The following is a 24,620-nucleotide window of genomic DNA, read 5'->3' on the forward strand; positions in this document are numbered from 1 at the left end:
TATATGACAGAAATTGAAAATTATATAATATTGCAGAACTTGGGGAAAATATAAAGAGCAACTAAGGGGTATGACAAAAAACATATAACAAAGTGAGTCAATAATCTCCTCTCCACCAGAGGGTGACCACAATACTATGCAAACCATCTTCTAGTCCACATGCAAGTGGCTATGCCAGAGGCAGCAAAAAGAGAGGGGGAGGGGGGGCTCTCTGTTATCCCCCCAAAAAGACTAGAAAAGTAAGGGAAGAAAATTTGTTGTATGGTGTTTTCCTCAGGCTTAGTGCTAAATTAGAACTTTAAATACATGCAGACCAACCCCAGTCCCAAAGTTACAGGAACCACCTCACCATCATCTCTCACTTTTCTTTTTGTTCCTTAGTCTATGTCCACTGTTTTAGTTCTGGAAAAATCCTCCACATACACCTAACTCCACTGCCATCCCCATTTTAGGACAGTGTGATCATAATTCTCCAAAAGTTAGTAAATAGGCTACCCCCTCTTTTTCAAGTGACTAAAGTGAACCTACAGTTGTATTAATGCATTTGCAAAGTCGGGTTTTGTCCATCTAAAAAGTGGATGGCTTCTTTCATGGGTACAGTTGAATATTGTAAAATGTGACCTGTAAATTGCTACTATTAAATACCAAAAACAACCATCTGCATTTGTTCTGAGATCTAGAGCATACCATTCTTGTTATAGCTACTCTTTCTTCTGATAAACATGGTGTGATAATTGGTCTTATGCAACAATAAGATATGATCAGCTGCTTCAGAGTGGAATGTGGATTAAGGAGAAAAGTTTCCCGTGGAGGCGTGTAGCGTCCACGCCCAGACGCAGAGTGGGGGCAAAATGACTGCCACGCACCCCATGAAGCCCATGTGTGCTCTCCCATTGGCTCCCCGCACACGCAGGAGCCACGCTCCCCACAGGAAATGTTTTCCCAATTATTAAATATCAAAACAGGGAAATACAACACCAGTGGGTGCAAGAACATTAAAAAGGTGCCAAGAAAACATACCCAACAAGGTTGTTTTTGTAAATACACGTGTTTTGATATATACTGATGACACTTTATCTAACACATAATAGGAACAGAAACACCTTTGTAAAGTACAATTTGTTGACACTTTTGAAATGTCACCACCTCAACTATTAAGGGACTTTTATTACCATTATCATCTAACACCATTTACAAAAGAGAAGACCCAGACTGCGCACATACTTTGGCTGGCTGCCAAAAAATGCTGCTGGTCTCTCTTCTCTTCCAACTCCTTTGAATTACATCAGCAAGGGAGAAAGACCTCAAACTTGAAGGCTGTTACTACTGCTGGAAAACAGGATATGGGGGAAAGGGTTTAAGAAACTCAAGTAGAAGAAAAAATTGAAGAATAATAGAGAAGAAGGAAGAAGTAAGACGAGAGAGAAGGAACACAATGGCCAGCCGGATCACCACCCACACCACATCAAACACAACCAATTTTCAATTCATTCCATGATTCTAAATCTGAATAGATGGGGATGGGGTAGGGTCACAGATAAAGATTCTTCTGAAACTGAAAAAGTTCTGTAACTAGGAAAGTATTAAATCAAATCCTCCTATGTGTCTATCCCAAACAAAATAAAATGAAAATAAAGTGATTGTTAAAAGATTAACTTCACTCCAAAACAAACAAGTAAACCCTCTACCAACCCTTGTTAGACCAAAAGCCTGGGCTGGTTTCGCCTCGATCTGGGTTTCAGATCAGGTCACGCTGGTCCAGCCATGATGCACTACTGCATCATCAACCTATGTCAACAATGAACAACCCAAGAGACCAGAAAGCAGTAATGCTCTTTGACAAAGTGAAAACCCTACAACAATGATGCATGAGCAAATCTTTGGGTCAGGCTGAACATGTTTGAGAGTTCCATCTGAGAACCGGGTCCAATTTGGGTTTTGGTGTAGTAGGATATTTTACAATTTTATTAATTTATATTTTGGGATTCTTTGTAATTTTTAATTGGGAGTTTAGTTAGAGTTGAATATGTAGGATTTCAAGTTTCCTAATTGCTTTAATTTTCCTATTGAGTTAGTTTCCTAGGGACCTTGCTGAGAATTAGTTTTTATCTTTAGGAGTCTTTTATTTCTCATTAGCATAGTTCAATCTCGTTTTGTTTCGGTCAAAATTACGAATATTTCGGTCGAGTCGAAACGAAATGCAACATTGAATTGAAAAATGCAATATTTCGAAAATTTCGGTGAAATTTCGAAAATTTCGGTCATCTCGTTTCGGAAATTTCAAAAATCTCAGTCTAAAAAATGCACAGTTTTGTCGAAATTTCGGTCATTTCGTTTCGGTATTTCGGCATTTTACACCCACAAATGGCCAAGCAAAACTCATAGAAAAGATACAATATTTCGACGATGCGAAAATTTCGGTCCGACCGAAATGGCCTTCCGAAACGAGATTTAATACTATGCTCATTAGTGAAGCTTGCATGGCCTAGGGCAGTTTGACTGTCATTATCTCCCCCCCCCCCCCCTCTCTTCTCTTCCCACTCTCCCCTTTCTTCCCTGCCCTAATCCTCTTCTAATTCACTCTTTGAGTCTTCGTTATCCCATATTTTCTTCCATTTTATTTCTGCTACTGTTCTTTTAATTTCCTGCAACTTGCATTACTGCCAGACTGAACAAATTTGTCTACCGACACACATTATTAGGGAATTACATAAGAGGAGGCCTAGGAGGACACTTTGGAAAAGACAACCATCTTGCAGGTGACTGATAGGTACTATTGTCCTCACTTGGCCAAGGATGTAGAGCATGTGAGCAGGAGATGTCGAGTTTGCCAGTTAGCTAAAGGTGTCAAGCAGAACGCGAGTCTCTACTCACCATTGCCGATCCCTCACCAGCCCTGGGTTGACATCAGTATGGATTTTGTACTTGGACTGCCCCCAACTCGAGAGAGATTTGACTCCATCATGGTTGTTATTGACAAATTCACCAAGATGGCTCATTTTATCCCCTGCTGAAAAACACTTGATGCTTCCCACATTGCCAAGTTGTTTTTCAAGGAGATAGTTCATCCATGGGCTGTCGAGTACTATGGTCTCTGATAGAGATGTGAAGTTTATGAGTTACTTCTAGAAGACTTTATGGCTAAAGACAAACACCAAGCTTCTGTTCTCTACTGCATTCCACCCACAGACTGACGGGCAAACATAGGTGGTAAACAGGAGCCTTGGTAACCTATTGAGATGTTTGGTCAGAGATTATGAGAAGACATGGCCCTCCATCCTTGACATTGCTGAGTTCACCTACAACAGTTCTGTAAATAGGACCACTAGACATACCCCTTTTGAGATTCTCCTTGGGATACAGCCCAAGCGTCCCATTGATCTTGTCCCTTTACCCCCTCAAGCAAGGGTAAGTGTGGAAGCAGATGAGTTCCTCCGCCACATCAGTGCACGCTGATGTTCGAAGGAAGATAGCACTCAGTACTAATCATTACAAGGCTACTCTTGATAACCATCGCCGATTTGTTGAGTTCAAGCCTGGAGACCAAGGTTCTAAGACTCGGGTCTCAGTGGCATCTCGGCTAAGCCAGAAACCAAGTCGGGCTGAGATCTCGGCGAGTTGGTGTAATATTTTTTTTTTTTTTTTATTCAGACCCCCAACTCGGTGGGTTTTACACATTTTTTGGGTCTGAAACTTGGTATCCAGCCTATTTCAGGCCATTTAAACACAATGACATGCCCAGATTTGCCAAAAAACAAGTCTAAATATGAGTTTTACTTTGGACCATAGGTTGGTAGGCGACGAGTCGTACTAAAAGTCTAAAACAACCTACTCTACATATAATTTAGTAAAACTTAGCAAATTTAGCAATCAAAACATTCTAATTAGTACATATCAAATTATCAATCAAAACATTCAAATAAAAAGTAGATTACATCAATGTTCACTGAATTTGTTACATAAAATATGATTGAGTAATAAATTCATCCCCATATTGATCCACAAAGAATTCCCATGTCATGGAATTGCTACAGTGTTGCACATAGTGTGACACAGCTACCATATAAGTGTTCTGATCAACATATACCAGTCTCCCTATCTTAGGGTACATGGGAGGCTGTTGGTATGAGGTGTAAGATGAACTGCTACTGTCATATTGAGTTTGAGGCATGTATGGCTGGTTTGGGACTGGGAATATGTACCCAAAACCTGACCCGAGCTTTGATTGTCATACTCATTCTTGTCGCCCATACTGACCATAGGCACTATAATCAGAACCGGTGCTCTTCTGGCCATAGTCATAGCCATGATGATGCTGAGATGATTGCCATGACTGATGCTCACTAGTAGTATCTATATTCATGCTTCCAAAACTTGCAAGCATGGTGTTCATACTGCTGTAATCATCTTGAGCATCTGACTGATGTGAGTGTTGGCGACCCTTCTTTCTTTTGTATGTTTTAGGGTGGCCACCATGGTCTTGATCTTGAGTGGCATGCGTAAACTGAGACTCACCGGTGAAACGCACAGGGTCCCCCTGCATTCCCACCTCACACTGGTACTGCTCTCGCATCCCCTCATGACGATCATCATAATAACCGCCACTCGGCATGCCACGACCACCACCACCACCACCACCACCCCCACCATCATCACCATCACCACTGTCATCACCACTACCATCATCATCATCAGCAGGACTTCCTACAGCAGGCTCAAAAGGTTTCGGTGACTCTGCATGTGCACGCCCCTCTTGTGACGACATATAATCCTCAACATCAGTGCTGGTTACAGACGCAATGGTGGGGTCGGGCCTACCCCCAGGCTGATCCATATCAGGTGTACCATGATCCCTCACCCACTGGAATAGGGGATCCTCATCGTCATCAAAGTCCTCTTGGAAAATGTTGGATAGTTCAATGGGTTCTTTATCATTAGCCTCAATTCCTTCACGTATGTGTCTCATCCTTAATCTCATATTGTAGTGCACATACACAAGCTGCTCCAGTTGTTCGCTACCGATCCTGTTTCGCCTCTTTGAATGTATCAATGAGAATGTACTCCAGTTGCGCTCACATCCGGAAGATGAACAAGTTTGTAAGAGCACTCTCACTGCTACCTTCCTCAGGTTGGGTGAACTTGTACCATAAAGCACCCACCAGTCGGCTGCATTACATATATAGAATAGTAAGAATATGTACATTCTAAAGAGATAAAATTATAATTCATAAATGTAAATATGTAATATCATGCCACCTACCAGGGTCTGACTTTTGTCTACCCGCCACTGCAGCTTGTCGACCGAAACTTGTTGAGGCCTCTCTAAAGTATTTGATTTATTTTCAATTTGAGGAATTAGTATTTCATATTTAGTAATTACATTCATAAACTAACTACCAAAGTCCCATACTCTCACCTCATCATTGCAAGCAGATTGTGTCTTTGGATTGAGCTCTAACTTCGCAGTAATAGTTTGAACTGCCTCTAACAATTCTATGTCTAGCCCAAGATCATGGGAGTAGTGATACTTTGGATTCAAATAGTATGTTGGTAAAGCAGACACCACAAATATGATTTGTTAGTGACTTTACTGACTTAATGCCTTTGGGTTTTGAATATGTAAATGTAAAAAAGTTATAACATTTAAAGTGTAAAGTATGTTGAACTCACCAGCTTTATGCAATGGATGACTCAAGTGCTTCTCCCACCGGTCATCAATGATGTTAGTGTAGGAATTTGCGCTTCGAGGTATAGCAGCTCTAACCATTTCCTTCATTTTTTGGATGGCAGCATAAATGTGGGCCAAGGTAGGCTTCTTCTCTGTATCAACCATCCTCAGTATTACCACCACTGACTCTAATATGACAACCACTTTCCCCAAGTCCTTCCAAAATCCATCACTTGCAATTGTCTGTTGTGCTGCCTTTGCATCTTCTGACTTAGAACCTTGCCAACCAAACCATTTATCACTTGCAAACATAGGCCTCAGACCTATCGCCTTAGTCTGAAAGCTCTTCAATGCAATGTAATTGATGGCAAATCGAGTGACACCAGGCCGCACTAAATCTCCATTGCATTTCTCCCTCAACAAGGCTAAAGCATAAGAATGGTTGTACACAAAAGATGTCACTTGTCTTGCCCTAATTACCACATCCGCCACCAAAGTCTTCATGTCCTTCAGCATTAAATCAATAGAATGGGCTGCACATGGGGTCCAAAAGAGCCGGATCTTCTTACTCTTCCTATTCATCAACTTCTCTCCAGCCTTTTTAAAGTTGGAACCGTTATCCGTCACAATTTGGATAACATTCCTTGGTCCTACCTCCTCCACCACTTGCTTCAACTCCCTATACAAGTATGATGCATCCTTTACATTATTTGATGCATCGATGGACTTCAAGAATACAGTCTTTCCATTACAACTCATCATGAAATTTATGATGGATAGTCTAGTAGGTCCAGTCCATCCATCAGCCATAAGAGTAACCCCATATGTCTCCCACATTGGCTTCAAACTATCAATGTAATCTTTCAGGTCCTGTACCTCCTAAGGCAAATATACATTGTATAATTCATGTGGTGAAGGTCCCTTCCATCCTGCACTAGCCCTCCCTGCAGCATCAAGGAATGCATTATAGTATGTTCCTTGTGCTACATTGGCTAGAATGCCATGGTAAAGCATGAACTTGCTGAAGGTTTTTCGTGCTTCCTCTTGTTTACCACCAAATATTTGCGGGATGGTTGGCTGATAGGCATCTTGTTGCCTAAAAGTTGTGGGATCCTGCTCAAAAATGGGCTCTGGAGCTTGTACTCGTGGTCGGGTTTGGGGTCGTGGAATATTTCTTGTCCCAGTGCTTTTCCTCCTCTCATCTTCTTACACTGGTGCAGCTGAGCCAGATCCACCAGCTCCTCTTGCTTGCTCATATGTTCTTATATTCTCAAAATGAAAACTTTGTCTACTCTCAGCCAAAGTCTGCTGGTAAATTCTCCATTAAGCCTCTGATTGAAACTCACCAGGTGGAGGCCCAATGTCAGTATCATCTCCGCCACGGACCTCTACACCAATCCTCTCTAGTACTGCCTCATCAAACTCTTGTTGCATTCTTTCCCTCTCAGCTTTCTTTAATCTTCCTCCTTTCAAGTGTTGTGCCATTGCCACTTTCACTTGGACAGGAACATTTGGGCATGAGACAACATCCTTGCCTGTACCAGACAAGTGTTGTTTTAACCTAGTAGCTCCTCCAGATAGCAACTTCCCACAATAATTGCATTTGGACTTCTTTTTGTCTGCGGACATGGGGACTCCATGTTGCCATGTTATATCAGACATTGTGTACAAAATGTCTTATATTTTACACTGTTACATAAAAAAGCATGTATTAATAACCATGGATCATTTAAAGTAAGGTATTCAAGACTTAAAGTATGCTATTCATAACTCTTAAACGTAATGTCAAGCAACTAGAACTATGAAATAACTATCTCTTATTTATCCCCTAACCCTAGTATTTATTTCTTAATTAAAAATAATATTTTGAATTTTTTTTAAAAATATTTATACCTTAAAGTATAAAAAAAAAATATAATGTAACGATGTATTTGACACCATTTCAAGTTGAATATTATGTACATATGTTGTACATAATTTTCCACAAGCAACAAGTATTTTTCCTTAATATTATATATATATTTTTTAATTTTTACAATATATTTATATAATCTGAAAAATTAAATAATTTTTTTAATGGGTGAAAATAAAAAATTAATCCATGGGGCTGTAGAGCATCCCAAGTTGTTTAACATATATCAAATTCATTTTCAAACAATCACTATTCATCCTATTTTTTTCATTTTCTTTTTTCAAATAAATCATTTATTTATCCAAAAATTATAATAAAAATTTTAATAACTGAAAAATAAATCCGACTCCATCAAGTGATAGATCGGGCAAAGATGTTTAACATTATCAAAACCACATGAATCTAACAAGTATTACACAAATTTTTTTGAAAAAAATAGATTTGGGAAAAATTAGAAAATACCTTTGAAATCCTACAAATATGTGATGATTTGGAGTTGAATCTTCACTTTACCACTTGAATCTCACTTCAAACATCATAATCCACCAAAGATTTGAGAGAAATAGGAAGAAATTTGAGAGAGAGCTCTTGGAGTGTTTTTCTCTAAACTTTAGAGAGCTTTGGACAGAACTTGAGATTTCCGAGTTCTGTCCATTGCTCTCTTTTAAAAAAATGGGTCATGAAAACTGGGTAAAAAATCATATAACCCGATACCAAGATCTCATCGAGATATTGAAATTTTACAACTAAAAAAAACAGAGAAATGTGTATCGAAACTTGGTCTGGCGAGATCTCGCCGAGAAATTGCAGTTTTAGGAACCGTAGGCCATCTCGACTCGCTATCTCACGAAACCGAGAAACTCAGCAAGATCTCGTGAGATCTCGCGAGTTCTCGAACCATACTGGAGACATGGTCATGGTCATGGTCATGGTCAGGGTTAACCCAGAGAGACACCAACCTGGTGTCAACAGTAAGCTCCATTCAAAGAAGATGGATCCATACAAGGTGCTGAAACGTATTGGACCTAATGCTTATGTTCTCGAGTTGCCTATTGATATGGCCATAAGCAATGTATTTAATGTGGCTGATCTCTACTTGTACACGGGACATCACTCAGATGATGATGATTTGGAGCATATGTTGAGGCTGCCACAACTCAAGCCACCTACTGAAGATGTGATCGAAGAGGTTCTAGATGACATGCACAAGACCACTCAACATGGCACAGGTTACCATTCCTTTCTTGTTAAAGGGAAAGGTTGCCCACGCCAGGACAGTACTTGGATCCATGCAGACGACTTCAAGAAGCTTGATCCCGAGTTGTATGATCGACACATGGCCTTCACCCATTCATCGAAGATGAATGTTTCTAAGCCGGGGAGAGCTGATGCAGGTCCAAGCACAAGGAAGAAGAAGAAATAGCCCTAATTGGCTGCATTCGTTGGAGCCTAGTTTGGATTTGTTTTAATTTGATTGGTTCATTCGGAATCTTTTAAGTTATGTTTAATTTGTTAGTTTTTACTTCCCCTCCACGATTTCTAATAAGAGGGTTTGAAGTGTATGTAATTGGGAATCAGATTTGGGATTAGAAGTCCTACTCTGAGTAGGATTTTGGCTTTGGCCTTTTACATAAATAATACAATCGTGGGCAGGCTCCCCCATTATTCTGAATTCAAAAAAAAACTTCTCTTTAGCTTTTGCTACTTGCGGCCATAGTTCGAGAACTTGCGAGATCTCGCCGAGTTTCTTGGTATTTCGAAAATCCGAGACGAGATGGGGGTCGAGGCACAAAAGTACAATATCTCGCCGAGATCTCAGTTTGACATAGGAAAATGCCCATCTAGGTCCTTTATATGAGTGCCAGATCTTGCTGGAAATTCTTGGTATACAAACATCTATCTATGCCAGGAACCAAGACAAACACTTATTTATGCCTAATATCATTTAAGTAAATGTTTCATTTACTTCAGATATTATTCATAAATAAGCAAATACCCCCTATTTGAATCCAATAAAAATAGTTAAAAAATCAAATTCCAAAAAGAAAAAAAGTCAACCCCCCAGTTCAAGAACAAAAACTGGATTTTCGACAATAGGTGCAATTTTCAACTTTCTAATTTTGGGGTTTTTCTCAAATCTAAAAATTCTATAAATCTTATTATGGTAAAACATTGCTAAAAACCAAAAGTGCGGTAAAATATTCATTTGTTTTGATGTCCAAAAAACTATTTTCATTCAGAGCGATTTTGACAGCATTCGCGCACACCGAATTAAGTTTGACCGGTACATAACTCTTTCTGGAAACCCTAAAATTTCCAGAATTTCAAACCTTATCTGAATCTAACCTAACCTACATCAAAATACTAATAAACACCTGCCCATTTTTACTATTTATCACAACCATCCATCCCCCTCACCTTAACCCTAGTTTTGACCCAATTCAACCTATTTTTGCCTAATCGGCTAGCAGAATTCAGAACTCCTGTTACTTGGCTTCTAGTAGGACTTGACCCTATCTAGAACTACATTATCAACCCAACGCTTATTTTCAATAAAATAAACCCTCTAAGTGACTTATTTGCATCATATACTTTAATTAACATTGCTTCCAAGTTTGTCCCTACAAAATAAATATTAATTCCCCTTGTGTCCTTGCCTTTAGTCTATCAAGTGAGCCTCCCCTATTTGTTTAATTTCGTCAATGCCACTCTGTAACTTGGGTACTTTTTTTGGGTAAATAAAAATTCATTACCAAAGAGAAGAAAAAAAACAAGAAAACCCCCAGAATTCGTGGGGGGGGGGGGGGGTAATGCAGATCTGGGGTTCATAAACCTTAATTGGATCGCTTGTGGAACCACCTAATTAACCAATAGCTCAAACACTAGAAGGGAATGACAATTTTGTAATAAACCAGAATGCTTAGGGGGCAACTGGGTAGCCAAATAGAGTAATGGACCAAGAGTAATTAGATTTATTGAATGAGGGCAGACTTGGAACTAAAGGAAAAATAAGGACAAAGGAGAATAATGGAAGGAAAGAGGGGCAATACTGGAAAAAAGAAGGAGAGGGACTTAAATCACTTAAGTTGGAAGGTTGTCTTCAACCATAGGTCACGAACAAATCCAGTGGGAGGAAGAACTCAGATTGGGAGAACTTCCACGACAGGCATCTATTTGGCCTAAAATTTCAGATATAGAATCACAATCCCAGGCCATATTAAACCCAGGTGGTATTTTTTACAAACAGCAAGCTTCAATCAAGTATTAAAGCTCTGAAATCTCTCCAGGTGATAGTTGCAGGTTCAGAATTGGTTTCAGTTTGATGTTACCAGCAGGGTTTGAATTACGATGTGAGAAAGCAGGGCTAAGGTTGCCCAAGGGAGTAGAATCGATACTCAGTCAGATAGGTGGAAAAGAGAAGAACTGAGAGATATCAATCCCATGATGTGAAGGACTAATAGACAGTCTGAAACAGAGTATTATGAATAGGGAAGGAGATGAAACAGAAGAAGAAATAAAGAAAGAGATACAGGAAGAGGTCACACGACCATTGTTATGTTACCAATCCGGCACCATAAACAACTCAGTCAAAATTTCATTAATCAAATCTGCCTAAAACAACAGTTATAAGCTTGTATTTAAAGATTTTTTATTTATTTATTTTTTTTCATAACTATTTAAAGAGAAAATAAAGACCCCTAATCTAAAACTGAAATTAAACATAAAGACACCTAATTAAAATAAAATCCTAAATCAACCCTATCTTTATTTACCCTAAAAACTAAAGTATGGAAAGGAGTCTACCACTAAGTAGCCCATTTAAAATAAAAGATTACAAGAAAAAAGTCCCAATTAATAAAAACCCTAATAAATAAATTAAATCCTATTGAACCCAAAGACCCAGTTGGACCCGGTTCATCTTCGCATGGATACCCAAATGGGTTTGGGTCGGCCCAAGGCAGTGCACCTGCATCAGGGGGAGAAGGGAGAAACATCCTACAATACATAGGGCTAGCAGACCCACCTAGGGGGGAGGGGAGAGCACAGAAGAGGGGAGACTCCGGGAAGCAACAATGAGCTTATTCCTTGGGGAGTATACACAAGGGGGAGAGGGGGAAAAGGACTTGGAGCTAACATCAAGAGATGGAATCCCAGATCTAGAGTTGGTTGTCCATCTCCTAATATTGAGCTCCATCCAAATATGCGAAATTGTAGCCCCAAAAACCATCATGCCAATTCTATCACACAGTGAATTTCCCGCGAAAGATTTGATGATCCACTTCCACTCTCTGGATAGGCAGAATTCTTCTTTTAGGTCAGCATTTGATGAGAACCCCAGACCATATAGTGATGCAAACTCGAATGAGTAAGACAAGATCGAATCTGGAAGAGAATGAAGATAGATAGATAAGTTGTAGATGAAGATAGATAGGTGGCAGCCTAGAATCCCACTAGTTGCCCAACAGTCGGAGTCCCACCTTGTCCCACTTGAGTCTCACAAGCAAAAGTTCTCAAAGAGAGCAATTTGTTTTCAATTCATGGTTGCCAAGAGAGGCTCCCATGGTTCCTCTTTATATAACCCAAGTGTGGAGGCTAAATGCCTCTTGAAACCACAAATTACATTAAAGAGACTTTTGGGATTCCAAGACAAAAGTAATTCCCAAGAAGTCAAATTGAAAAGACCTAGGCCACAATTAAAACTTAGCCCTAGACTCTAGCCTACTACTTTGGGAACTAAAAAAGACTAACTAATAGTCCTAGGAATAAGAAAAGGCTCATAATCATGCCTTGGAAGTACTAAAAACTAGGAGATACACTAGTGGCTATTAGACTTCTACCTAGAAACATGAAAGGACTCTTAAATAAGCTTAGGAAATATGAAAAGACTCTTTGAACATCATAACTACATAATAGAATTTCTTGAAGCTGTTGCATGTGGACCCCTCTTCCAAATAGCACGCAAGGGCTAGGCCAGCAGTATGACGATGGTCCTGCATCAATTCTCCCTTTCTTAGAAAAAACTTGACCTCGAGTTTTGTAGAGAAGGGATAATCTTCATGTGATGAATGTCCAGCTTTAGCCCATAATAAAATTCTGGCATCTCACAAACATAGGGAATGAAGTCTGCGAACCGTGATCCTCTCTCCTCGAAGAACTTTGGTGGAATCACGAACTCTATATCCTCGACATCTGGATCAATCTCAGCGGTGAAGGATGTTTCCAAAGAGTCCTCTGGAACTTTTGTGTCAACCTCAAACTCAGCTGTATTGTCGAGTTCCTGAATCACGACCTCATCTCCACTGTTTCAACCTCTTCAGTGTAGGCCTCTACAGTAGAACCTTCAAATACCGTCTCTTCCTTGTCATTGCCAAGTGCTGGATTTTCATAACTATTAACTACATAACAGAATTTGTTGAAGTTGTTGCCATGTGGACCCCACTCCCAAAGAGCACGCAAGGGGCTAGGCCTTGGGCTGGGCCAACAGTACGATGATGTCCTACATCAAATAAAAGAGGAAAACAAGCATTCAAAGAATAAGTGTTCAACACTTTCGGTGCCATTCCAACAGAGACAACAAGCTGGAGAGACACTAAAATGGCAGTGAATGAGGAATGACTGAGTTGGAATATAGTTTAAAAGAGCTCGCCAAACAAAGAAGCTATGCCTTGGTATATGCCCCTTGAACCAAACAGCCTTGTGCCAAGTATTGATGGGACCTCTAGATCTTAGGAGATTCCAAGCTGATTTGGAGCTGAAAATGCCTGAAGAGGATGGAGTCCAAGAGAATAAATCTCTTGAATCTGCAGTCTTTATAATAATAGAAGGAGAGGGCATCCCAAATGAATGCACGCTAGGGAGGAGGGGGGCCCGTGTTCCGGATAAGATGATGTCGGCGACTGAAGAAAGTCTATGAAGGCCAGCCCCTATAGATGCTTCTGGAGCTCACTAAAGGAGGATGCCCATGGGGTACCAATGATCTAGCCAAAGCTTGGTGGAAGAGCCATCAAAAAATCTTGGAAGTAATAACCCCAAGGGCTAAATATCTGAGCTTGAGAATGTTTTCCAGACCCAAGAAGCATTCGGGGAGGTAGAAATGGTCCAGATTGAGTCTCTTTGGAGGAGCCCCAAATAGATCCAGTTTATCCAAATACTGTTATGCTTGACAACTATTATCCAAATGAGTTTAAGGATCCCTGCCTTGTTGACCTCTTTGATTCTTTTTAGACCAAGACCCCCTTTCTTTTTGGGAAGGCAAACTAAGGACCAACTGATAGGGCGAAGGAATTTAGTGGATTCAGCACCTTTCCAGAGATAGCCCCACATTAGAGATTTAATATCCTTGATGATGGATTGGGGAAGAGCGAAGATGCCTGACCAGTAGATGGAGGATGACTGCATGACCGATCGGATCAGTTCTAAACGGTCGGCATAAGAGAGAAGCTTTCCTTTCCAAAGCTGGAGCTTTTTGCGCAAGAGATCAAGGATAGGGGTGCAGTGGTGAGCTGAAAGCCTGGCAAGAATAAGGGGTAAGCCCAAGTATCTCACTGGAAGCTGCCCAAGAGGAAACTCTTGTAAAAGAACTTTGGTCGGCTTTGGAATACCAGCCACAAACAAGAGGGACGACATTCTTTCAAAGAGAGATAAGCAGCCCATGGTAGTCTCAATCGAATCCAAGTTAACTTTGGAGAAAATCATGAGATTATCAGCAAAGGCCAAATGGGTAATCTTGAGATGCTTGCATTTGGACATAGGGGTAATAAGAAGCTGATCTGTTTTGAATTGGATCTCTCTAGAAAGCACTTCCAAGGCAAGGGTGAAGATGAAAGGAGACAAGGGGCAGCCTTCTCTAATGCCAACTGTGGAGGAGAAGAAGCCAGCCGGACTGCCATTGACCAGCATCCAGAACTGAGGAGTAAATATGCAGTGGAAGACCCAGTTAACAAACATTGGGGGGGGGGGGAACCCCATCATATTCATGACATTGACAATGTACTCCCATTTTAAAGAGTCAAAGGCTTTGTGCAAGTCAATCTTCATAAGGGCAGTAGAGGGATGATTCTTCCTATCAAACCCACGAACCAGCTCATTACAAAGGAGAATGTTGTCAGCGATGCTTCTACCGGCAATAAAAGCTGATTGGTTGGAGCTAACAAGAGAATCAATGACAAGTTTGACCCGGTTAGCAAGCACCTTGGCAATAAACTTGTAGAGCATGTTGCATAAAGCAATAGGTCTAAAGTCAAACATGGCATTAGCCCCTTCTTTCATTGGAATGAGACAGAAGAAAGTCTGGTTGATGCCTTTAATTTGAGGAGGGTTGAAGAAGAAGCTCTGGATGGCTTTAACAAGATCTTCTTTGATGATATCCCAGCAGGAGGGAAAAAACCCATACTGAAACCAAATGGACCTGGGGCTTTATTTTCCTTGTGAGAACAGACAGCTGCCAATATGATGGAATCTTTCAAAGAGCATCAAGGGAGGAGATAATGAATTTGTTGAGAATACCATTATGGATGGGAGCAGCTGGGGCAATGGAGGGCAGCCAAACTTGATGTTTGAAGAACCTGACTGCCTCAGATTTAATGCCATCAACTGAAGTGATGAAGGAGCCATCTGGGGAGCTGAGTTGAATAATAGCATTGGCATTGTTTCTAGCTTTTAAGGGAAGTAGCAATGTTGGAATCTCCAAGGTCCAACCATTTCACGCGGGCTTTTTGTCTAAGGAAGCTTTCTTCTTGGGCAATCATGGAGGAGAGAAGCATAGCAGTTTGCTTCTCATCTTCAGCAAGGGCAACATTATGGGGGTCCGCTTGAAGCCTGATTTGGATGTCTGTAAGATTAGACCTGCAATCAGTAACCAAAGAGGAAACATTGCCAAAACAATCCTTGTTCCAGGATTTTAGAGCCTCTTTGACATTCCTAATAGCGAATGTAACTTGGACATTGGGTATCTGGGCGGGCCCATGGAGAACCCAATTGGGTATTTTGACCCAGGTTCTGCATCAAAATAATCTCATTAATGTTCATACTATTTATAGTTTAAGTTCATGATTCTCACTAATGTTCAGATTATTTATAGTTTAAGTTCATGATTCATAAGTTCCTGTTACCTAATTGGTGGCGGCCTACGATTTAACCCTAAATTAAGGAATTAGGGATAAAATTTGGGGGGAACAGATTAGAGCTAGCACAAGACAGATTTAGGAGATTTTACTAAACAACCAAGGCTCAAATAGCGTTAAAACTCCAGTCGAACCATCCTTTGAAACAGACCAGCTAGACCCCAAAATACAGCTGGAATCCACCACTGTTCAAGGGAAGCAGCTATCCTCTCAATGGCTGCAGCCAGAACAGAGTAGGCTTTCATGTATGAAACAGAGACTGATGAAGGGGTTTGATGGAGGAATCAGTAGGGATGAGAGACAGAAACTAATAGAAGTTTGGGGTAAAACTGAGAAGATGAACGAGAGAAGTAATCAAGGATTGATGGCTGATAATTAACTCAGAAACGAAGGATTGCACAGTGTAAAGAGAAGGGTGAAGATCTGACCTTTCTGTGCAGGGATGAGCCAGAAAAAGATGATGAACAGTAGATAAGAGAAACTGCAACAAAAGCTTCAATCTACCAGGCTGTGATCCAGGGGTTTCCACACAGAAAACACCAACAGAAATTGCTGTGCAACTTTCTTAATTCTCATTCTTCCAATTATCAACTGCATTAAATTTCTTATCAACCAACTTATTTATAGGCTAACTAGCTCTTAAACCATCTTTTCTTGGCATTGACACAATTATTGTGACTTTCCCAACTTTCTAGACTTGAAACAGAAAATAGAACTCCTAGAAACTATTTACACTGAAAACAGAAATTAGGCAAGGAATTCTAGAGACTTGAACAAAATAGAAACTAAAGCTAAAAACTTGCATATGACTGACTACCTCATCATTTGGGCTTATAGGACTGGCCTATTGCAACAAAAGACCCAAGAATAGTTATCCCATAAGCTATATAACCTATTGGAGCTTTGAGTGTAGGCTTATTCAAGTCAACAATCAGATTTGAAGCTTTTGCTTGCATCACTGATGCTTAAAAAACTAATTTCTACAATGAATCACATTTTCAGTATCTGCACTTTCAATACCACGGTGCATATTGTGAGTAAACATTCAAGCAAAAATCAATGCAGCAGATTACTTGTATGGCCCTGAACCCATTTTAAGTTTTTGGGAATATAATTCGGAAACTGAATTTCGAAAAAAAATGGATGAGTAGAGGGATTTTATGAGCATTTCGATCAACTGAAAATCTAATCACTTTGAATTCAACAAAAACAGTAAGGAAGAACTTCTTAATGGCCCTCAGAACTGAGCAGAAAATGATTTTTTTTTTTTTTTTCAGAACCTAACACAAGTCCAAGATTATACCTGTATAACATTAATTGCTTGCTTGATTGCCCATCCAAACAAAGCCAAAACGACGAGAAAAGAAAGAGGTGAAATTTTGGTCACATTATTTGCTAGAACCTGAAATGAAAGAATACAAAAACTCAAGACTATCTAGGAACCTTCCTCAGACATCAACATTGTGAAAGTGAAAGATGTGCAACCAAGAACTAGAAAGACTTACATCAATCACACTTTCAGATTGGTTTTCAGCAAGAAGGAAAAGGATGAGGTAAATGACCTGCACCATCAGACACCAATTGATGTAAATAAGTCACTTGGAGGGCCTATGTTATTGAAAATAAGCTTTGGGTTGTGTTATATATGTGTTGGGCTTTTGATCTCATGGGTTTATTTTGTAATTGGCCAATTTAATGGGCCTTAATATGGGTAGAAAATAGGAAAACGGGATTTACTTCCTTAGTTTAGTTAGAGTCCTATTTTTTGAGTTTGTTTTCTTTATTGTTTCACTTTCTTAGTCAATTTAGGTTACCTTATTAGTTAAGGTTAGGGTTAGCCCTTCCTTTTTAGTGTCTAAGTCTATTTTTGAGTCTTCTATATAAGTTGGTAAAGGAGACCAGCATTGAACACGAATTTGATTAATGAAACATTGGCTTTAGCCTTTGTTAAAATCCTGAGATAGGTTGGGTGAGATGCCCTCCCTTCCCCATCTCCTTCCATCGCTTATTGAATCCAAACCGTAATTTTGTTCAAATCGAGTTCAAATGTGCTACAAGCTGCTGGGATTTCTTTCAACTGATTGTCACATTGATTTCTTGAAGATTATTACATTAAGATCTTTGCTGCTTCAACAGGTTACAAATTTGTGGTTTTTTTTATTTTTTACTTCAACCACGGAAATTGTTCCCTCATTTGAGTTTCCATTGTTTTCTTGTTTCCCTTATTCTTACTTCCCATTGTTCTCTTGTTTCCCTTATTCTTACTTCCCATTGTTCTCTTGTTTCCCTTATTCTTACCTCTTATTGTTCTCTTGGTTCCCTCATATGATTTTTTTTGTTTCCATTGCTCTCTTTCTTGTTCTTTGGAGAATTTCTTTTGATCCTGCCTGGGATTAGACCTATTCAGGTTCTAGTCTTACATGACCAATTCAAATTAAGAAATAAATATTGTCTTAAGGGGATAAGCTGTATTAATCACCTCGGATGCCACACAGCAATAAGCCATAAACAACCGGTTACCATAGTATGCTTTGAAAAGCCAATTAGTGCTGTCTTTAACATCTTTATGACTAGCTTTACCTGATAGGAAAGTACTGCAACAACAGAGCAATATTTATTTAATAGTTATAAAAAAGCTAACATAAAGGGTTCTAAAGATTCACCATAAATCTGCTAAACATAGGAACATCTCCCAGGAAAAAGTTTTCATTTTTTTTGCAAACATCAGGATATAATAATATGGGTTCTGAAATCTGAACATCATACCTGTACATTTGCAGCCAATGGCTGGCAATATCTAAAGCAAGCAAGAGCAAGAAAAACAATCCAGGCCTGCAAAATAAATCCAAAAAAATGCTGATGTTAAGTTGGAGGTAATAGTATGATTGGTTTATTATCGATAAGGGGAGAGTCCTAATCGTGATAGTTTATTTAGTTTCCTATTTTGACTTGTGTTGGTTAGTAGTTTCCTATTCAGTTTTACTTTCCTTATTATATTGTGTCACACCATAACATTATCTATATATTCAATAGAGTCCAGCGGCAGCAACTACACACTGATTCTAGCAACTACACACAGATTCTGCCGGTGGATCGGTTCTTTCATTACTTGCTCTCTCTTCCCTTCATCTTTCTCCCTCTCTCGTCTGATTCTGGTTTTGTTTACAGCTCTCATCTGTTAGGTGGTATCAGAGCAAGTCTGTGTCTCATCTGGAGTGTTGCAAGAAGTCCATCTTTATTTTCTTTAATTTATTCCGACATCTAGGGTCCTTCTTGTGTCAAAATAGAATAGGGTTTTCTTACTTTGTTATCTTCGTAGACGATCATTCCCGATTAACTGGGATGTATTTGTTGAAGGACCATTCTGAATTTTTGCATGTGTTTAAAAATTTTTACAATGAAATAAAGATTCAATTAGGTATTTATATTAAAGTTTTGTGTTCTGATAATGCACTTAAGTACACTCAACATGAAATTTTCGCCTTTTGTTCTGATTATGACATGATTCACCAAAACAGCTGTTCATATACCCCACAACAAAATGGGGTTTGTCAAATGCAAAAATAGACACTTATTTGATATCAGTCAGTCTCTGATGATTCATATGAATGTTCCTAGTCATTTTTGGTGTGATGTAGTACACTGCATGTTATTTGATATATCAGATGCCCTCTTCTATTATAGGTAACAAATCACCATTCTCTATTGTTTTTCCCGACACATCATTGTTTTCTCTACCGCCACGAGTTTTTGGTTGTGTTTGCTTTGCTCATGTTTTGCACTCTCTACTAGATAAGTTGTCACCTCAAGCTGTTAAGTGCATTTTTCTTGGTTATTCTCGAGCTCACAAAGGGTATGGTGTTATGACCCGCTTATTCATCGGCAGTTTGTTAGCACCAATGTTACCTTCTTTGAAGATACTCCCTCCTTTATTCCTCCTGTGACTAGTTCATCTCTTGTGCTCGATAATAATTGTGCCACCTCCCCCCCATTACCTATACTTGTTCCCTCTGATGATGTTCCAGTTGTCTCTCCCTCTCCATTGCAAGTCTATCAGTGGCGTAAGTGGACGGTACCACCTCCAATGGGGACGATGTTATGACCCACTTATTCATCGGCAGTTTGTTAGCACCAATGTTACCTTCTTTGAAGATACTCCCTCCTTTATTCCTCCTATGACTAGTTCATCTCTTGTGCTCGATAATAATTGTGCCACCCCACCCCCCATTGCCTATACTTGTTCCCCTTGATACTGTTCTAGTTGTCTCTCCCTCTCCATTGCAAGTCTATCAATGGCGTAAGCGGACGGTGCCACCTCCAGCTGCACAGCCCACCACTCAATTTCCTCCTTCGGTTGAGGCTCCCACTGACTTACCAGTGGCCCTTTGTAAAGGTGCACGTTCTTGCACACAAAAACCATGCTTGCTTACCCAATTGAGGATTATATTTCTATCTCACTTACCATCTCCTGCACATAATCTTGCCTTGTCCATACCTACTAACTCTATTCCCCAAACCATAGTTATCAAGGCGTCGCCATGGCGTCTAGGCTCCTTGGTCGCCTTGGATGCCTTGGGCACCATGGCGGTGTCGCCTTAAATTTTGACCCTCTAAAACGCCATGGTCGCCTTCCCGCCTTGATAACTATGCCCCAGACTTATCAACATGCCTTATCTCATCCTAGATGGAAAGCGGCTATAAAAACGAAATGGATGCTTTAATCTCTCGCCAGACATGGACCCTGGTGGAGTTGCCTCACGGTAAGGATCTTGTACGGTGTCGCTAATTGTATACAATCAAGCACAATCCGGTTGGTTCTGTTGAACGGCTTATGGTCAGTTTAGTTGCAAAAGGTTTTACTCAGACATATGGTATGAACCACTTTGCGACATTCTCCCCAGTTGCTCCTCTCAACTCAGTCCGAGTTCTTATTTCCTTGGTTGTCAATTTGGATTGGCTCCTTTATCAACTCGACATCAAGAATGCTTTTCTATATGGCGACTTACAAGGGGAGTGATGTAAATAAGTCACTTAGGGCTTATTTTAGTGGAAATAAGCTTTGGGTTGTGTTATGTAGGTGTTGGGCTTTTGATCCCATGGGTTTATTTTGTAATTGGCCAATTTAATGAGCCTAAAATATGGGTAGAAAATAGGAAAACGGGACTTACTTCCTTAGTTTAGTTAGAGTTCTGTTTTGAGTTTGTTTTCTTTATTATTTCACTTTCTTAGTCAACTTAGGTTTAGGCCTTTCCTTTTTAGTGTCTAGGTCTATTTTTGAGTCTTCTATATAAGTTTGTAAGGGAGGCCAGCATTGTACACAAATTTGATTGATGAAATAATCACGCCAACTTAGGTTGCCTTATTAATTAAGGATATATAAGTTTGTAAGGGAAGCCAACATTGTACACGAATCTGACTTATGAAATAAAGGCTCTAGCCTTTGTTAAAAATCCTGAGATAGGTTGGGTGAGATACCCAGGGTGAGCTGAGATAGCCATCCCCTTCCCCAACCCCCTCCATCAACCTCCAATCAAGCTTCATTCAAGTTTCAATTCTGCCACAGCCGATCTCTTGAGGAAACATATTCAGTTGCTGGAATTTCTCTGCAAGGTTCAAGATATTTTCAAACAACAAGTCTGAAATTGAAATTTTGTAATTATTCTTCTTCTCTTCTAGAAGGTCACATGCAAGGTGATTTTCGCGAGAATTCTGCCCAGTCAAATCTAACCGTTAGAACCTGCTGAAATTTTGATCAAATCTTCCTCAAACCCTAAGAGAGACCTGATTCAAATTTCATTACCATCCACCCAGCCGATTGTCTGTAATTACCCTTTTACCTCTCACTCCTATTTCTACTAGGATTCCTCAATAATTTCAGATTTAGTCATCTGATTTAACTACAACTTTCAGCATCTCTTCTCTCTTATATAATCCACTCTCCTAACTTAACCCTTTAACATCTAACCCTATGTCCCATCAAACCCTAACCCTAATTTCACAATTTCACATAATTTGACCTAGACGATTTTCCCAATCCATAGCAAATCCCGGTTATTGGTTCTAGTTGGTTTCCTACCAATCTAGAATTACATTAGGGAGAATTCACATGAAGTATGTAAACTACCCATGGCCATTTATGGACTGAAGCAATCGCCTAGGGCCTGGTTTAACGAATTCAACTCAATTGTTACCAAGTGTGGGTTTCACAATGCTATTCTGATCACTCAGTGTTTGTTTGCCGACGAGGTTCTAAGGTGGTAGTGCTGGTTGTGTATGTTGATGACATTATTGTATCTGGGATTCTTGCAATGACATAACCGATATTGAAGAGGTAAAAGCTTTTCTACATCAACACTTTCAGATGAAAGACTTAGGTTCTCATAGTTATTTTCTTAGTATTAAAGTACTTTGAAGCAAGAAAGGTATTAGTTTGTCATAACGGAAATATGTTTTCGATCTCTTACCTGAAAGTGGTATGCTTGCATGCAAACCAGTTGACAACCTTATGGATCCACATCAAAAGCTTGGCACAAATGATGGTGAAGTATTTGAGGATCCATACTGGAACAAAAGATTATTTGAAAAGCTTATTTATCTGACTCTAATCAGACCTAATATTTCCTTTGTTGTGGGTGTTACTAGTCAGTTTATGCAGCCAATGAAGAAAGTTCATTAGGAGGCGGCTTATCTTATCTTGAAGCACCTAAAGGGGGCCCCAGGTAAGGGGCTTATTTATCATCCACACCAAAATGCTGCTCTAGTTGGATTTTATGATGCTAATTGGGCCGATGCCGATATCGCCGATCCACTACTGGTTATTGTACCTTTGTTGGTGGCAATCTTGTCTCTTGGCGCAGCAAGAAGCAGACTACTGTAACCAGGTCCAATGCTGAGGCTGAGTATAGAGCTATGGCTCATAATGCAGCAGAGTTAATGTGGCTGAAGTTACTTCTTCAAGAGTTGAGCTTTCCCATTACTTAACCCATGAAGATGTTCTGTGATAATCAGACTGCAATCTACATTGCCAACAATCCAATGTTTCACAAACAAACCAAACACATCAAGGTTGGCTGCCATTTTGTTCGGGATGTTGTTATGAAGAAGCTGATTGTTACTCCATTTGTTTCATCAGATGACTAGTTGGCAGCTCTGTTTACCAAGTCCCTTATTAGTCCTGCCTTTCTGAAATGTTGTTCCAAGCTGGGCATGGGAGATTTGTATGCTCCAGCTTGAGGATAAGTGTTAAGTTGGTGGTAATAGTGTGCTTGGTGTATTCATGATAGGGGAAGAGTCCCCAAAGTGATTGGTTATTTAGTTTCCTATTTTGACGTTTGTCACTTAGTAGTTTCCTATTCAGTTTTACTTTCCTTATTAGATTGTAACACGATAACATTATCCTCTCTATCTTCTATGATTCTGGTTTTGTTTAAGGTTCTCATTTGTTACAGCTGACTAAATCAATCATGATATAAGTGATGTAGGACAAAACATGAAGAAAAAGAGGCCAAAATACTGTTCACGTGAACAGTGTCACAGCCCCTTATTTTGGCTTGGTTAGAATATTACTAGAAGAATCGTGGAGGCAGTACAGTCATTTGAATGATAGAAATTCAAGTCTTTAAGTGAAGCGCAGTATGGTCAACCTATGAGTACAAGTTCTGGCCGATGGGTATCCTTGGTGGGGACCACTTGATTACATTAATGACTTAGAGAATCTAATAATGGGTCTAAGTCTAATAATGGGTCTACTAAAAGAGGGAGTCGGCTGTATCTTGAAGACTTGAAGATTTTTTAGAAGTTTTTATTTTTCTTGTTTAGAAGCTTAGTCAAAAGACTTCCAATCCAATTTTGTTACCTTCTATTTTGGTGTTTACCTTCTAATTCTGATTTGCTTCTATTATTGATGATCTGCTGCAACTATTAATGATCCTACTATAGAGTTGTTCTTAGTTGAACCTCTTATACATTATTCGGTATCAGAGCTATGGGTGATAAGGAGAGTTCCAACAATCCTCACCATGCTCCCCGTTGAGTACTAATGATGATCTTGCTCTAGTTATTCGACAGTTGACTGACAAATTTGTTTATATGGAGAGGGATATACAAGGGTTGAAAGAAAATTCCAGGCAGCCAACCATGGATAGACCTCTGCGTTATCCACCTCGTCCACCTCCTACCAATGTTATTATGACACTGGAAGAAATTCTGCAGATGTTAGACCAACAACTCAGTGGTCTTACCAAGTACCAAGGAGGTCTATGTCGAATGCGTCAAGGTATCAGAGACGCTAAATTCATTCATTACGGGTATGGAAGCTAACCCCAATGTACAGATTTGCGAGCCTCAGTTCGATGATGATTGGGCAGTCAATGCAGCCCTTGATGGTGACAATGATGTTGACCTGTTAGATTATGATACTGAAGAGACAGCCAAGGTGATTATGGTCCCCCAACACGAAGAAACCATTGAGGAGACTGTGAATGACAAGGAAGAACTTAAAGAGCTTGAGTTTGAAGCAAAGAAAGGTCGAAAAAACATTCGTGGACAATCCCATGGATACGATTGATGATGTGGGAGTTGAACACATGGAATTTGCTATTCCACCAAAGTACTTTGAAGAACGAACTCCACACATTCTGGATTACATCTGTATCTTCAAGGAGCTGCAAGAATAATTGTTTGGACAGAAATTTGACATTCACCACACCAAGCTTACCCTACCATCTTCAAAATTCGAGGTCGATTTTTTTCTAATAGGGGGAGAGTTAATATAGGAGAAAACATGAAGAAAAAAAAAAAAAAGAGGCCAAATCACCGTTCGCGTTACTGTTCACGTGAACAGTGTCGCAGCCCCTTATTTTGGCTTGGTTAGAATATTACTAGAAGAATCGTGGGGGTAGTACTCATTTGAATGATA

General features: G+C 39.7%; 1 protein-coding gene across 2 annotated transcripts in view; it reads right to left on the minus strand.

The window, feature by feature from the left end:
• Positions 1 to 24,620, minus strand: part of LOC122667213 (CDP-diacylglycerol--inositol 3-phosphatidyltransferase 1-like) — a 38,914-nt gene that overhangs the window by 429 nt on the left and 13,865 nt on the right. For both annotated transcript variants that reach the window (XM_043863457.1, XM_043863456.1), the window contains exons 7-10: positions 18,470 to 18,535; positions 18,183 to 18,297; positions 17,209 to 17,265; positions 17,007 to 17,105 (exon numbers count right to left, since the gene is read on the minus strand). In XM_043863457.1, the coding sequence (XP_043719392.1) occupies positions 17,007 to 17,105; positions 17,209 to 17,265; positions 18,183 to 18,297; positions 18,470 to 18,535 (337 nt within the window). The remainder of the gene's footprint in view (positions 1 to 17,006; positions 17,106 to 17,208; positions 17,266 to 18,182; positions 18,298 to 18,469; positions 18,536 to 24,620) is intronic.

This window comes from Telopea speciosissima, chromosome 7 (assembly GCF_018873765.1).
Source record: "Telopea speciosissima isolate NSW1024214 ecotype Mountain lineage chromosome 7, Tspe_v1, whole genome shotgun sequence".
Taxonomy (NCBI): domain Eukaryota; kingdom Viridiplantae; phylum Streptophyta; class Magnoliopsida; order Proteales; family Proteaceae; genus Telopea; species Telopea speciosissima.